At 38.1% G+C, this 16,119-nt stretch overlaps 1 protein-coding gene across 1 annotated transcript; it reads right to left on the reverse strand.

Annotated features, from left to right (window-relative positions):
• Positions 1-11,016: 11,016 nt before the first annotated feature.
• Positions 11,017-15,905, reverse strand: ripply3 (ripply transcriptional repressor 3). Its single transcript, XM_028801311.2, has 4 exons — positions 15,782-15,905; positions 14,973-15,036; positions 14,214-14,284; positions 11,017-12,233 (listed from the first exon to the last, which is right to left on the reverse strand). Exons 1-4 carry the CDS (start codon positions 15,868-15,870, stop codon positions 11,921-11,923), a joined length of 537 nt encoding a protein of 178 aa, XP_028657144.1. The 5' UTR covers positions 15,871-15,905; the 3' UTR covers positions 11,017-11,920.
• Positions 15,906-16,119: the final 214 nt, after the last annotated feature.

Below are 16,119 nucleotides of genomic sequence, written 5' to 3' on the forward strand. Positions count from 1 at the left end.
CAATATAAACAGAAAAGACACGCTGTCATTCTTTTATTTAGAGAGATTTTTTTTTACCTTGGAAGTCAACTGCCTAAGTACTGTAGCTGGAAACAATTGCAAAGCTGTAATTTGAAACCTAATCTCCATAATGTCATGAAAAAACAAAATCTCATGAGCTACAGGAAATTGCTTTTAAACTAGAGTGTATGGGGCATACAGTATGCAGTAGCTCTTGACAGACTATTCAGCATACTTTTCACTAATTAAGATTTTTATATTCTCAAGAATCTCTTAGTTTGTGAAGATTTGGTTACATCTTATTAGAGGGGGTTCAACACTTATGTGATCAATTAGTTTGTGTTTCATATTTGTAATTAATTTGCATTAATTTGCAGATATGCTTTTACTTTTTCATTAAAGAGCCTTTTTCTGTTAATAAGTGTCAAAAAAGACAATTTAACTCTCCTGTAATTCAATGTTATACAATTATAAAATGTGAAAACTTCCAAGTGGTGAATACTTTTTATAGGCACTATATAATAATTGTTAATTTGTAAATGTGTATTGTAAACATTTTTCAAGTCACCTCTTTATTAGTCAATCAAGCGGCTGATACACTCAAACAGTTATAGTTAACTCCATGTTTTAAAATTACAAGGATTTTCTAACTTCACCATGCAATTAATAGCCACTTATTGTTTCCTTTTTCTGATACAGCTCTTTTTTATCTCCTGTGGACACCCTGTATTGTTTTGGATAAAATGCCATACCAAGAATGATTTTCTGCCTTTTTTTTTTGTTTTCTTATATAATTAGTAAGAGCAACAAAAGCAGGATCTCCAAATTGTGCTACCTTTTACTCATTTATTTTTTATTTTTCTCAAATTTATTTTCTGGGTAGCAATATTTGTTTAGTTTTGTTTAATTTTTAAATCTTATTCCTAGAATTCTTCATAGAAACTGAATTTCCTACGCAAAAGTGGCCTAATGTGTGACTGTGGGGATTTATCTACATGTGCCCTTTGATGGACAGGCCGTGCTGATAGGATAGCCTCAGGCTTGCTGCAACCCAATCTATTCATTAAGAAAATGGATGGATAGATAATAATCATCTTCATTTTTAATCCTGTTCAGGGTCATGGTGGTGAAAGACTGAGCTGAGCGATCCACTCTCTTCCCAAAACCTTTGCAACAACTGTCAGCTGCTTTCTAGGACAACTGAGATATAATCCGTTTATCATGTCCTCCATTTGCTCCTTGTTCTCCTTCCTGTAAGCCATGACTGAGGAGAGGCCCACAGAGGCTATCCTCACCCAGCATATTACAACTGGCATGACTCCATCAGTAGGAGTGCTAAACCTATTCAAGAATCCTCCCAAATGGTCAAATTTCTCACCCTGTACCAATCCTACTTAGTAAGAACATTATCACTTAACTTTGTTGTCTTATTCTTTTTGATAAATGGAGATGTTTACCTAGCTCAGAGTCTTGTCCGCAAGCAGTAACATGGGCTGTAGAGTGAGTGTAGGGGTAGTAATGTGGTGGACATTGTTGTGAATGTCTGAGAGTCAGTTGATGTCCTTAGTCCCACCTATAGTCTCATGTTTTGTGTTGTTTGTGAACAAGACTCTTAAGTGTGATAAATACATCAGGTCTGACAGTAAATCTCATGAAAGGTCAGGGATGTTTTTTAGTAGGGGGTGCTGCTGATAGAAAGTGAATTTATAAGGGCACTACTTGCAGTGTTACTCAGCTTTGCCCAGGAGATTTCTTAAGACAATGGGTCTCAGTTACAGTATGCCATGTAGTAGGAATTGAATCAGGCTGACAGAAATTGGCATATCTCCAGCTTTCATTGGGCTTAAGGATCTATTGTATTAGTCCTTTTAATTTATAAGAAGTGATTTGTAACTGAATACTTTTCTGTATACAATACAGCTAAGATTCTTTTTCCTATTATCTCATTAAATTTCATTAAGATCAATCAAGGCATTTTTGAGATTTTGGAATATTTTGTTATTTTGTTGTGGGGGAGAGGCTTATCCCCAAAAACTTATATAGAGAAATGTCCCTCCTTAGCTGATAACTGTTGGCCTAGATGTACAATCCTACCAAATTTTAGCTTTTTAGCTAAACGGGAAATAATGTTTTATTGATAAGTGAATGAGACAGTCAGTCAAGTTTTCCTTTTATATATAAATTACATTTTCTCAAAAAATATACATTGTGCCCATTGATTATGGGCTGCAGGGTAGCACAGTGGTTTACATCAGACTTCCATATCTAGACTTGTCTATATGAATTTGCACATGCTCTTTGGGTACTTCAGTATTCCTTGTACATCACCAAAGATGTGCAGCTTGGATTAAATGACAACTTTAAATTCTCCCAAATGTACGTGTGAGTATGAGTGGTCCCTGCAATGGATTAGGTTAGCAAAACCTGAAAAAAAGTAAATGGGCCTTCTTCGAGGAACAACTAATAGGTTACAACCTACAGATGTTCTGCAGCAATTAAAGTAAATTAAGCCTTGCAAGTTGAAGCAAACAATTTGCACAGTTGTCCCAACTTTTATTGATTACTTTAAAACCCTCTGTCTTTCTTAAAGCAGAGTTGGAACAGATTGTGTTACTACACCCTCTGAAGTACTACTTGGGCAATATTCCAGTGATAAGAGAACAGCAATTAACAAATGAAATGAGACAGAACATTATTACCCTTAGAAGTGTCGGCCTTTCATTTAGAGAAATTGCAAAACAAAAAATCAAAGTGTCAGTACAGTGTCTTATACAATCCAAAGGCAATTGGAAAGTGGAAGAGTTCTGGCAGACCCAAACTCACAACCAATCAGAAGACAAGTTTTTTAGGGGCACCAGCTTGCGTGATAGGCACTTCACAGTACCATATCTTCAAGCACAGCTTAAAAGTGGTTGAAAAAAGCAAGTCTCAGTTTCTACTGTGAAGAGGAGAATTTGGAGTAGTGCACGGCCAGTATTTCAATGCCCTTATTTGTCCTTTAAGGAATGGCTTTCTTACTACCACCTCCCTGTCAAACCTCGTGAATCTGGAGGGGCAACTGTATTTCGTTTATTGTTAGTAAAATGTTAATTTTGTAAAAATTCCTTGTGGGATTTGTCAGTGTCAGGATGTGGTTGATAGCAGACTTCTTTGGCGTGAAACGAGACTGTTCCGATTGCTGGTAGGTGAGGAAGTGATCACAGATCCTATTGAGGAGGACCCTAGCTAGGAATTTACCCAGCACGAGAGCAGTGTTATCCCACTGTTAAGGTGGTTGCTGCAATCCAGGTGATCAACCTTCCCTTTCCAGATAGAGATGTCAAGTACTGTTTTCCAGTCAGTAAATGGAAACAAAGATTGCAATGCAAGAAGGACAGCCTTACCTCCAGCCTGGAGAAGTTCACCCTGGATACTACAGATCCCTGCAGCCTTCCCTACCCTCTGTTGGCTCACCTCTGCAATCTCAGGGAGACTGGGTGGTTCATAGCTAATTGGAGGATCAGCATCAAGAACTGTGGGCTCAGAGTTGTACAATGTTATAGCTGAAGGATCATCTTTAAACAGCTTCTCAAAATAGCCAGCCCAGTGGGTCACAACTTCAGTGTTACCCGTAAGGACCGTTCCATCAGCCACCCTCACTACGATTCTCAGAGGAACAGATTCGGATGTGCATAATGCTTTGATTCCTCTGTAAGCAGGATGTGGGTCACTAGACCATCGATGGTGTGTCACTTGCTCACAGATTCCTCTAACAAATGCCTCCTTATCTGCCCTCACAGCATCCAGGAAACTAAGGGTTCTCATGGAGCGTAAATGTGAAGATAGGCAGAGTTTCTTGCAGCATTTGTTGATTTTCGTAAAGTGTTTAACTCAGTTGATCATGCTGCCCTGTGGAATATCCTAAGACTTTGCAGGATCCTTCCAAAGCTGCTAGATATAATGGCCAACCGGTACACTGGTACTGTGACTGCTGTGCAGAGTGTAGGCAGAACCTCTGTGTTTTTCCCAGTTGATTCTGGGGTTCATCAGGGGTGTGTTCTTACGCCTACTCTGTTCAATGCTTGTATGGACTGGGTGTTGGGCAGGGTTGTGGGGTCCAGCAGCTGTGGGGCAGCTATTGGTGAAGAAAGATTCACTGGTCTTGACTTTGACGATGATGCTGTGATCTTTGAGGAATCAATGGAGGCTCTGAATGGGGTGCTCGAGAGACTGATCGAGGAGTCTGAGAGCCTGGGCTTGTGAGTGTCCTGGATAAAAACCAAGATCCAGGACTTTAATGACCTCATGGCCACAGTCATCAGCAGTGTGTCGGTTTACGGAGAGAATTTAAACTTGTTGAGAGGTTTACTTACCTCAGCAGTGACATTCATTTAGATGTCAGTCAGTCAGTAGATGGATTGGGAAAGCATGGGGGCTCATGAGGTCACTGGAAAGGGGTGTGTGGCACTCCCAATCCATCCATCCATTTTCCAACCCGCTGAATCCGAACACAGGGTCACGGGGGTCTGCTGGAGCCAATCCCAGCCAACACAGGGCACAAGGCAGGAACCAATCCTGGGCAGGGTGCCAACCCACCGCAGGGCACTCCCAATATCTATGCAAAATGATGAAGGTCCAAGTCTTTAGAGTCCTGGTACCTCCTGTTTTACTATGTGGTTGTGAGCCATGGATGCTGTCCAGTGACCTTAGATGAAGACTGGACTCCTTCGGTACTGAGTCTCTTCGGGGAATCCTTGCTCACAGAGTCCCAAATGAGGCACATTATTGGCACTGTGAGGGAGCATCAGTTACAGCACTACGGCCATGTAGTGTGATTCCCCAAGGGTGATCTGGCTTACAGGATTCTTATTGTTGAGGAACCGAGCAGCTGGATCAGGCGAAGGGAACGCCCACATTAACACCTGGCTGCAGCAGATAGATGGTCATTTCCGGGAGGTGGGACTGGACCACGTGTCTCCCTGGGGATTGACAACCAGGATTCCGAGTTGTGGTGGGTGTGGAAATGTCTTGTACCATTATATGCTCCCCAACCTGACCTGATCTGATCTGGATTTGTCTCTGCTCCAGCCAGGGTTACATGCTTCTCCCCCTGGTGACACATTTTGAGCTTTTGAAAGAATTTGCTTTTTTTTTTTTTTTTGTACTTTAAAACTTATCTCCATTTTTTGAGGCCTTGTCAGGTCTTAAGCTTCTCTTATTTTCCTAGGACAGGTTTGCCTTGGGTGATATCTATTCTGTAGTAAATGTATTTTTGTGTATGTTGTTGATGAAGCTGGTTTATTAATATTTTTTTTTATGCACTGCCAAACATGTTGCCCACACTGTATCACAAAAATATGTATATCTTTTTTCCATAACAATCAAACAGTTAGTTCTAATATTATGCTGTGTGTGCAATTATTTTAAAACAAATCATGAATTTTTTTTTAAATTTTTATCTGATACTGTGTAAATAAAATGTATTTATTAAATTAAAAAGTATACCTTAAAGTGTATTATTTGACTGCTTTACAGTCCTATATCAAATTATGTTATATATTTTTATTACTTGTCTTGATGTACAGTATTATAAATGTGGATTGGAGTAATGGCAACTTGAATGTTAATTACACTCAGTGTACTTGGCTAGCTTTAAATAGCCTGAGTAAACTTTGTTTGTCTCCTTTATGCAGTTACTTGCAGTCATTTCATCAAGTTAATGTAAATAAGTACTGTATATTTAGTAAACACATGTTATTTTTAAGTTGGATGTATTTAATTCAGTTAGGTGGAAAAACTTGACCGAATAAAATTCATTTAATCCAAATATTTATTTTTGAGGGCACCTTCTCCACTTTTCTTGCTACTCTTTTTACTTTCTTGTATATAAAGTATAGGGACAGTATTGTAATCGTCCAAATATTCAATGTTGAGATTTTGAGATGTTGAGTCCAGTCTTCATCTAAGGTCACTGGACAGCATCCATGGCTCACAACCACATAGTAAAACAGGAGGTACCAGGACTCTGAAGACTTGGACCTTCATCATTTTGCATAGATATTGGGAGTGCCACACACCCCTTTCCAGTGACCTCATGAGCCCCCATGCTTTCCCAATCCATCTACTGACTGACTGACATCTAAATGAATGTCACTGCTGAGGTAAGTAAACCTCTCAACAAGTTTAAATTCTCTCCGTAAACCGACACACTGCTGATGACTGTGGCCATGAGGTCATTAAAGTCCTGGATCTTGGTTTTTTCTCAACCTTTAAGTACCTGAGTTTTCATAACAGTTTTAATCGCGCCCCCCTAACATTTTTTTTTTAAAGGAGCCCACTAATACCAATTTGTTCTTTTTTAATTAATGAAATATCATAGATGCATATTTTATTATACCTACTTAACTTTTATCGACATTTATCTAAATCTATATTTATTTTTCTAGTATCAGAATGTAGTTTAAGTTGTTTTGGTTTCAATAGATGTATTTTTCATATTTTCGATTCTTGTTTTCTTTTTTTCACATCTTTGCGCCCCCTTTTTTGTTACTTCACAGTTTGAGAACCGCTGGCTTATGCCTTGAATTTTCCTAGGATATACCGTACCTACATTACCCTGAATTGTAATTAGTGGCCTTTGTATGTTTATCTTTGAATTATTTTTATTTGATTTAATAAAGAATGATCTCAGGGCCTGATAGTCTATCCATGATGACCGTGGGAAATAGCCAGGGGGTCATGGCCCAGTAGCTTCCTCATTGCAGATCACTGTATCTGCCTTTCCCCTTGTCTAGATGATTTATTGAAATGCTATTCATCAAGTGAAATAGAGGTCAAAAGGTATACCTTAAGAGACTACGAAAGCACCTCATTACTCAGTATAGATGTAGCACCTTAAAAGAGAATGTAGCAAGAGACGGATGCTGGCTTTGTTGATATCTTTTTTAAGCACACTTTTTACCTTACATATTGTTCTTCCCTCTGGGATGCCATTTTCAGAACTGTGAGTACAAATAGCAAATGGACCATTGACCTCAGGACCCAAAGTTTAAAGACTGGTCTAACCTTTGTCCTGTGGCTGATAATTTTTCATGGACTTTCACAGATCAGGTGGTTGTGACATATATGCTTGTGACAGTTTACAGCCCTTTGTAATGAAGTGCAGTTGCACTGCTGGGGAGTTGTATGTCTCCAGTATGGCTTGTGTTGAGTGCTCTAACAAAGTGGTTTCCTGCTTAAAAGACATTATTTTCATGTGATGTATTTGCCACATAAAATGGCAAATCAGCCACTTGTGACAATGCAATATACACTTAAATACAAAGACAGTGGCATAACTAAAGGTAGTGCAGATGGACCCATGTGACTAAGGAGCAGTGACTATGCAATTGTTGTTTTGCAAGGTTTTATTATTAACATGCTTGTCTACTTAAAAATCTGAATAAAAGGTGGTGTTATCATTCAAACAACTCCATAACAGTTAATTATGACTATAGGCCTTTTAGGTGGCTTATATGTTTGACTTGTCTCATTGAAGGTGGTCATTTTTAATTTGTACTGAATTTAATTTTGCAGACGTGGGGCCTAAATATTTGTTGTGCACTAGGGCCCATGTAATTCTTGTTATGCAATAGATATATTGCATGTGACACTAATCAGCAGTAGCCTTTGTATGTTGTGAAAGATGCCCCGGAAACAGACAGACACTGAGACCGCCAGATGCCCAAACCACACACGTTTTATTTAAAGTCCAGTACACATTACAGTGTCCATGCACCAAACACCTTCCGAGTCCATTTCTCTCCCTTCTGGACTTCTCCGGCCGCCTTTCCTCCAGTCCTCCCAAGCAATGCCTTCTTCCTCCCGACTCTGGCTCTCCTGCTCAAGGGAGGTAGCCTCCTTTATAATCACCTGGATGTGCTCCAGGTGCTCTCTGACAAACTTCCGGTGGCACTTCCTGGTGTGGTGGAAGTGCCGCATGAGTAACTGGAAGCACTTTGGGTGTCCCCCGGTGGTGACCACGGACCCCAATAGGGTTGAGCTTCCATGCCCGTGGCCCCCATACAGATCAGGGCGGCTGCCCTCTCATGGTCCAGGGGAGGTATAATCCCTCTTCAGGTCCTTCCATGCATCCTGGCTGGGCATAAGCCCCCAGTCGTCTGCCACAATGTACAGCTGGATGTGTGGAAGTACTGTAGAGCTACCTTCCTCTAGATATATCTTGTGCTCAGCTCTAGTACTGCATATGTGTTCATGGGGGAAACATCTACTTCTGAACTGTTATATCTAGTAGAAGGATAAAGGGAACTTAAGTCTACTTTGGCAATACCAGGTTTACCACTGATTGATTGATGAAATCTAAAGCCACTGAAGGATGTGTCCACTACAGATTTCTTTATACTTTATTGCATTACATTGTTTTTTGTGTGCTCTGTAAAATAGTTATACTTTGTGATCCTGTGGTGCCATTAAAAGCTATATCAGTCTTACTGTGCATGCACTTCCAAAAGTCATGTCTTCACTATAAGTGACACCCACTACTGCGAATCATCTTTTCTAGCCTAGGAACATAATACAATGGTGGAGTATGATGGCTGAAAGCACTTGCCGTAGTGTCCATTACTAGGACTCCCATGTGGACCATATTTGTCTTTATAAAGGTAATGCAGGTGTGCTGGTGCAAGGGCATTCTCTTGACATAATCTGAAATCTGGCTTCTCCAAACACTCATGAGCTTCACCAAGAAGAATAATCTTTAACTTTTGTTGATTTATTTACTTCTTCTACTGCTTATTCCTAATCACACCGTGTTTATGTACAGAAGCACTTGGGAAGATTTAAAAAAAGTTTACTGAGCTTCCTGTCTTGCTATATGATTGTGAGACATGGACACTATCCAATGACCTGAGACAAAGACTGGACTCCTTTGGTAGTTTGTCTCTTTGAAGAATCCTTGGGTACTGCTGGTTTGACTTTGTGTCGAATGAGAGGTTGCTCACAGAGTCCCGAATGAGGCACATTACCTGCATTCTGAGGGAGCGTCAGTTATGTCACTACAGCCATGTGAAACAATTCCCCAAGGTTGATCCGGCTCACAGGATTCCCATTGCTGAGGACCTGAGTGGCTGGACCAGGCCGAGGGGTCGCCCACGTAACACCTGGCTGCAGCAGATAGAGGGTCATTTCTGGAGGGTGGGATTGAACCGCGTGTCTGCCTGGGGGGTTGCCAACCAGGATCCCGAACTGTTTCGTCGTTTGGTGGGTGCGGCAACACACTGTACCAGTGCATGCTCCCCAACCTGACCTGACCTTACTGAGAGTTCAAGAAAAAGGAAAAAATGATAGCATTCTAGCTTGCTTAGTATACATAGAAGTAAGTCGAGAGCAAAAGAAGAATGAACATCTTCAGCAAAAAGTGACTGTTCTGGATCAGATACCAGTAAGCACAGCACAAGATATGTAACAGAGCTCAGGTTGAAGTGCCATCTCCTTCTCAAGCATCGATTTTTATATGAGCTATAGTGACAGAGGACCAGTGCTTAGCAAAAGGTCATGTTGTGATACTAATACAACATAAAAATCAGAAGTGTTACAACCAGAATGTTATAAATCTGTGGTTTTTGACATACTGGATACAATTATTTTTATTTTATATTTATTTCAACTTTTGTATTAATTTTGCTATTATTCTGGAGACACATTTTTATGTTTAGCCTTTTGCATAGTCAGTGAGAATTTGTGACTATTGTTGCATGCCCACTGGCCATATTATTTATAATTGCTAATGTCCCTTGCCAGCCATGGGGGTGTGGAGGTCACATGACACATGATATCATTACTGTCAGTCTGTTTAAAATGGCAGTATGCAGTTTCTTATTATTCAAGCATTGTATGAATTCTAAAACTTTCAAACAGTTTAGGAGATAGAGACAGACTTTAATAATTGAGTTAGTGTGAAAACTTTCTGCAACATTTATTTTACAATTTTACATTAGCATTTTACTTGTGGTGTTATTTTGCATAGGGTGAAAAACACAGGCTTGTCCTAATGAGGGTAGTTAAACAAGTTGGGCAACCTTTCATGATACATAACAAAGCATTCAATTTTAATCTACTGACCTAAAGCAAAAGCAGGCAGCATCAGACAACAGGACAATTTAAAGGAATTTTATTTACATCATATAAGAAAATATTTAAAAAGAGAAAAATTATACAGCTATATCTGAGGGTGTTCCCTAATAGAAGTCCGTTGTCAAACAGCTGGGACACCCTGCCAGTTTGATTTTCAACCACTTACCAGATTCACCTTTCAGGTCATTGACATCTCCCAAGCAGTTCCAGGCTCTACCCCATTATACTGTGTATAAATGAGATGCCAGCTTATTAGAGAGCACACATAACATGCTCACACAGTGAAATTACAACCAGAAAAATGCTAAAAAAAAAACCCAAAAACAAATCTTGAACAAAAAGAAAAAAACTGAAGCGAATATGTGGAAACTCTGCACAACACCCCAGCTGAGAAACAAACCTGGCTCCAAGGCATCAGATGCCTTAGTTATAACCTCTGTTCCAGCATTCATTTATTAATTTTCGAAACTCACTCATTCCAATACAGAGCTATGCGGAACCTATCCATGCACCAATGGGCACTTCTTCTGGGCAGAGAAGCATTCAATTTCAGGGCACACTCATATGTAGGCACTCATTGGGATTTGCATGAAAACTTAACTACTTAACACAGGAAGACACGAGGAGAACATGCAAAGTCTATATAGAGTGTAACACAGACTGAGATTTGAGCCCGATACCCTTAAACTTTGAGGTAGCATGGCTAACCAGTATATATATGACAGGTGTCATTTGCTACATTTATCCTAGGCGCTAAACCTATCATTAAAACATTACATTATACCACACAATAAAAAAAACAAAAATAAAACCAAAAGAAACAGGTGATGTATTTATTATGTATTGTAAAATGTTTATTTTATTAAATGGCATATAATACATAATATTATGTAATGTTAATAATAAAATGCTTTGTTAAGTATGTATTGTTATGAATGTAACTGAAGATGTTGCTGAAGGGTGAAGTTAAAATGATCATCATAAAGATAGGTAAGAAGAACAAATGAAACAAAGCAGTATTAGTAACGTCAAAGGAAGACGTGCTCTCACGTTAGTCAAAGTGGGAAATACAAGACTTTATTCCATCACTCCTTTTCACAGAGTTAATTTTATAAACCTTTTGCAAGCTTACTATAAGAAGAAGTAAGAGTTAAAAGATACTTGGGCGTCAGAAAGGCTGACCATTAACAGAATCACCAAAGTCAGGTCCACCAGTCAGACGTGCAAAGTGGTTAATCAGCAATGCCACAAGTAGCTGCTCTTCCAAGGGCTTTTGTCAATTAAAAATCAATGACATGTACATTTCTCCAGTCTTTTTGATGACATTGCCTTTAGGAGCTAGCTTATTTTATCTAATGTTATTTTTTTTTTACAATGAATGGGAACCCATAAAAATGTATTAATAAAATGATAATAACCACACAAATTAAAAAATATACAAGTTACAATTTTTGCTTTGTTTTTTGTCTCATAATACAAAAAAACAATTTATACATTTGTTAAATCGCTGAGGATTACAGTACGTCAATAGTATTTCAAAAAATAAAATATCTTTACATTATGGGTGTTTTGTATTTTCATTCATTGTTTTCATCATGTTTAATGTCTAAAAGGAATGAATGAATTAGTTTACTTTCCACATGCCTCTGTTTAACTGTGTTACAATTAATGCCATAAAAGTAGGCATAAGTAGCAATTATTGCTATACTACCAGTGCAAACTTTACTTTCATGGACCAACGAAGATGTTTCCCCAAGACAGAATATCATTTCCTGATGTTCATTGGTCTAGTTAACTGCAATCCTTTGTGTCAATTGCTAGGGCGGACACTATGCTTCCTGTGAGCCACTGACCCGTCCTCTTTGTTTTTTGAGTTCTGTTTCCAAAACAAGGTATCTCCTTCCTTGAAATTTTCCATTTGCAATTCTGTCCTCTTGTCCAAAGCCATCACCGTATGAGCAGATCCTAGAGCCTGCTCCTCTTCCATGTTTTCAGTTTCTTCTTCTTCTGAATCTGAGTCATCATTGTAGAAGTGAATTGTTGCCTGTATGGGAAAACTTGCAAGAACCTTCTCACCCATGGCACTGAGGTACTGATGAGATTTTGACTTGGGCACACAGAGTCTGAAGCAAAGAGAAATGGTACACATAGAAATTGTATGTTGTTTTTCATACTAAAAATGTTAAACACATAAAACGTATATGTCTTTATTTTAGACAGTTCATTCTTAAGATAATTACATTTGATTTTGGAGCAAATGCTGAGATACACTTGTTTTGACTCTTGCTAATTGGGCACTCATTGATAGCTGTTTGCACAACGATTCGCATCAGTAGCTTTGCTTGTTCAATGATGACAGAAGCTCTGGAGGAAGTGATTAGCAAGCATAGCCATGAAATCCCGGGTTTAAAATGATTGATTTAATATTAATACTGTACTTGAAATTATTACATCAAGTCTAATTTTAAAGATGTTATAGAAATTTTAAAGTTAAAATCTTAGTGCCCTACTGAATGTTGTTAAAATACAGGTGATAAAAGGTGTCTGTTTTTTTACTTTTACTTTTTATTCATCTCAATTGGCTAAGAGTCATTTAAAGAAGGGATTGTCACTCTTATTAAAAAATAATGAAAAACACAAATGACTACTTTTTTAATATTGTGTGGAAAATGCACAAAAAAAATTTATAAAGATGTTTCATTTTACTTTGATTAATTAAAAATGTTATTTGAGAACATTTTTTGTTTATTAGGTGAACAGATGATCAACATTGTATTCATTGTTTATCCATTAAATAAACTGAACCCAAAAAGAAACACGTTGATCTGAAACGTTAAAGAGTACAAAAATAGGGAAGGTTGGCACAATGAAATAACACTCTGGGTTAGACTTCCACACTTGGTTTCTGTCCTTGTGTAGTCTGTACCTTAATCCTCTGTCTAAGGGGGTTTTGTACAGGTAGTTTGGTTTGACTCCCATATTCTCAATGGTTTAAGCAAATAGGTCGATAGCTGATTCTAACTTGACCTGTGTGAGTGTGGATTTGTGTGTGAGTTGGCCCTGCAGTGGACTTGCAACCTTTCTAGAACTGGTTCCTTCTTTGGCACGCATTGTTACCATGGCAGGGTCCAGTACCAATAACCTCCAATTGGACTATATAGATTCGAGAATGTAATGTTGTGTTTAATAATAAGAAGGTAAGTGCCTGCATTGTTTAGTAATACTTACAAATGTATTTATTACATTCTGTAACTGCACCCATAACAGTAACTTCTACACCTTAGTATAACAGTGGACATGGTTAACCATAACCATTGATTAAATCATTCAAAGATTCTCGCAAAAGTACATAATTGTGTTACATAAAACAAATGTATCACAGCTCTGCTAAAATTATGCACTTCGTGGATTTTTGTGAAATTTATAGGGAACCAGTGCCTATCTTGACAACATCAGGTGTAACCTGAGGATGCAGCCTTAAACTGGGCACCAGTTTATTTCAGGGCACACTCATTGACACACAAAGTCAATATAGAGTCATTAGTCAGTATAACCTGCATTTCTTTGAGAGATGGGAGGAACCAGTAATAGCTATACTAATGCAAACAAGTGCAGAATGTAACACAGTCCTTGGCGAGGATTTGAACTGAGGCTTCTGTTGTTGCAAGGCACAGGTTACCGCACCATTGTGCTGACCCACAGACTATAGCAGTTCACATTTCACTGAATTGTATAATAATGCGAGAAAAAACAGATTTGCTTTAAAGTACGTTTAGTAAATCAATTACATTATCCAGGAAAATATTGCAGCTGAATTACTAAACAGAGGGACTATTTTGTTCAGTTCTAAAAAAACAACCACAAACAACATGAACTTAAGAATTTGAAGTTACATTAAATGAAGACTCAATAGATGGAATGTTGTATCTCTAAATTTCATTTTATTTCTCATTGTGTTATTAGCTTTTACCAAGTCTGAACCATGTATACTGTACAGCTATACATTTAATTTACAAATTGTACATGTAAAAACATGGAAAATAATATCTAAAATGAAAAGCAATTAGTAAAGAATGACTTGATTGTTATTAGAATATAGTTACCTCACTGGATGCTGGAAGCCCAGTGCTAGTTTTGAATGTGCATTGTGACAATCAAATCCACCATTATTATCCTGCAAAGAAATACGATCCACATTATAATACAGAAAGACTGTAATTAACAACTTTAACTAGACTATATATTACCTTTTGCTCTGTGAAGATTGAGTTGTAGCTTGTACTTTGTATTGATTTGAAACGTTATGTCATAGCTTCTAATTTTTTGCATTTTTTAAAGAATTTATCTCATAGCCTAACTGATATTGCACATTGTCAAACGCACACATCAATCAAAACACAACATCAGCACACGAAACCTGTGTCTGTATGTCTGTATACAAGATGTGTATATACCGTCAAACATCATCAAATTCTCAAATCCACTCAAGCCACCCTAGAGTCGCAGGGGCAATCGGATTTAAGCGTTAGGCAGCCCTCAATTGCTCAACGGATAGCGGGTCCTTCGGCATGCCCACCATTACTTCAACTTTGTTCATTCTGATCTTTTTTTTTTTGCCGTGGGACAGGTGAATTAAAAATGTAATGCCGTTCAAGATCACAGTCATACCTAGTCGGAGGCGCTACTTCAGATCCGACTTTATATTCCAATAGTATTAGTATAATAAAATTATGTTATATTTTGAAAGGCTTAACCATGTCAGTTTCAAAATTGAAAGGAATTATCATTAATTTCCCATTCCCTTGCGTTAGTTGCCGCGTTTATATAACTAAAAAAATGAATATTTAAAATGATTATCTCACTTCGTCTTGATACAATCCTTTGTTTCTCATATTCATGATCCATGGTCTCCACCAAGACGAATCACTGGAAATAAAAGCAAACTATGATTAATATAAAAAATAAATAGATGACGTGTGCGTGATTCCGTTATCACGGGCAGCTTTACACTCCTTGGCCGTCTTACATTATTATTTATTTTGTATATGTTATTGTACAAATGTTCAATCCATCACGAAGTGGCTTCACAATATGCTAATAAACACATTTTTAGTAATTTGGCCCCAAACAACAAAACTATCTCTTAGTCTAAAATTATTTGCCCTAATATGAATTCTTATTAAAATATTTTCTCCCTCCTCTAAAATGTAAGCGCTTGTCCGGTGTAATCGTACAACATTGAATAAATGTGAGAAATAACAACTGGCTTATACTGGGTTTCAATTAAAACATAACTATTAAGTAATATAAAGTATATGCAATAGAGTAACTAACAGCAAACATCAACACAAAACTTCTACAATCAAGCATAACTCTTAAGAATTTTTAGGCTGAGTTCCATGTCATTAGTTCGGTTTTACTCATCAAATAAATGCGTCTGTAGCAATGCTGTTATTTGGAACATTCAGTTTATTTCCCAAAACTTTTAGGCATGACTCACTTCTCTGCGCTCCCAACTTAAATTATACAAACGTTTAACATTTTCCAAACTAGGTGTCTGGTCGCTCATATCCCAGCAAAAATGGATACAAGGCAGGAAACAACCGCGGGCAGGACCCCCCAAATATTAAATACAGGAAACAATATTAGTAAACAACAAAGAGCCACGCACTTTTTGGGGCACCTCAGCGTCTCGTCCAAATTAGCCGATGTACTCTTCCGCTGTGCTCTGCTCTGCAGGAGGCTGATCGTGGAATCCATCTTCTGTAACGGACAAGAGAAATGCAGACACTGAGAGGTTTCCTAAGGCTTCGGAGCTTTATCAAGGTTTCCCCATCAGATCAATTTTCTAGTGTAAACAAGGCGTAAGACGAAAAATTTGTTTTGTTGGCGACAGAGTGGGTAGGTATGTTGGCGGGGGTTTCTTGGCGGCTCACGTTTCCATATAGTGCGTGCGTTCATCTAAATATGTAAGAAAATCTGGCGGTAAGCTAAATCAACTAGAAATTA

This window comes from Erpetoichthys calabaricus, chromosome 4 (genome assembly GCF_900747795.2).
Source record: "Erpetoichthys calabaricus chromosome 4, fErpCal1.3, whole genome shotgun sequence".
Lineage (NCBI taxonomy): Eukaryota > Metazoa > Chordata > Cladistia > Polypteriformes > Polypteridae > Erpetoichthys > Erpetoichthys calabaricus.

Coding starts and splice junctions, on each gene's coding strand:
- ripply3 (XM_028801311.2), bottom strand. CDS start 15,870: ATGGATTCCACGATCAGCCTCCTGCAGAGCAGAGCACAGCGGAAGAGT. Junction 15,037..15,781: donor ACGCTGAGGTGCCCCAAAAA/GTGCGTGGCTCT, acceptor TTTTATTTCCAG/TGATTCGTCTTGGTGGAGAC. Junction 12,234..14,213: donor GGCTTCCAGCATCCAGTGAG/GTAACTATATTC, acceptor TCTTTGCTTCAG/ACTCTGTGTGCCCAAGTCAA.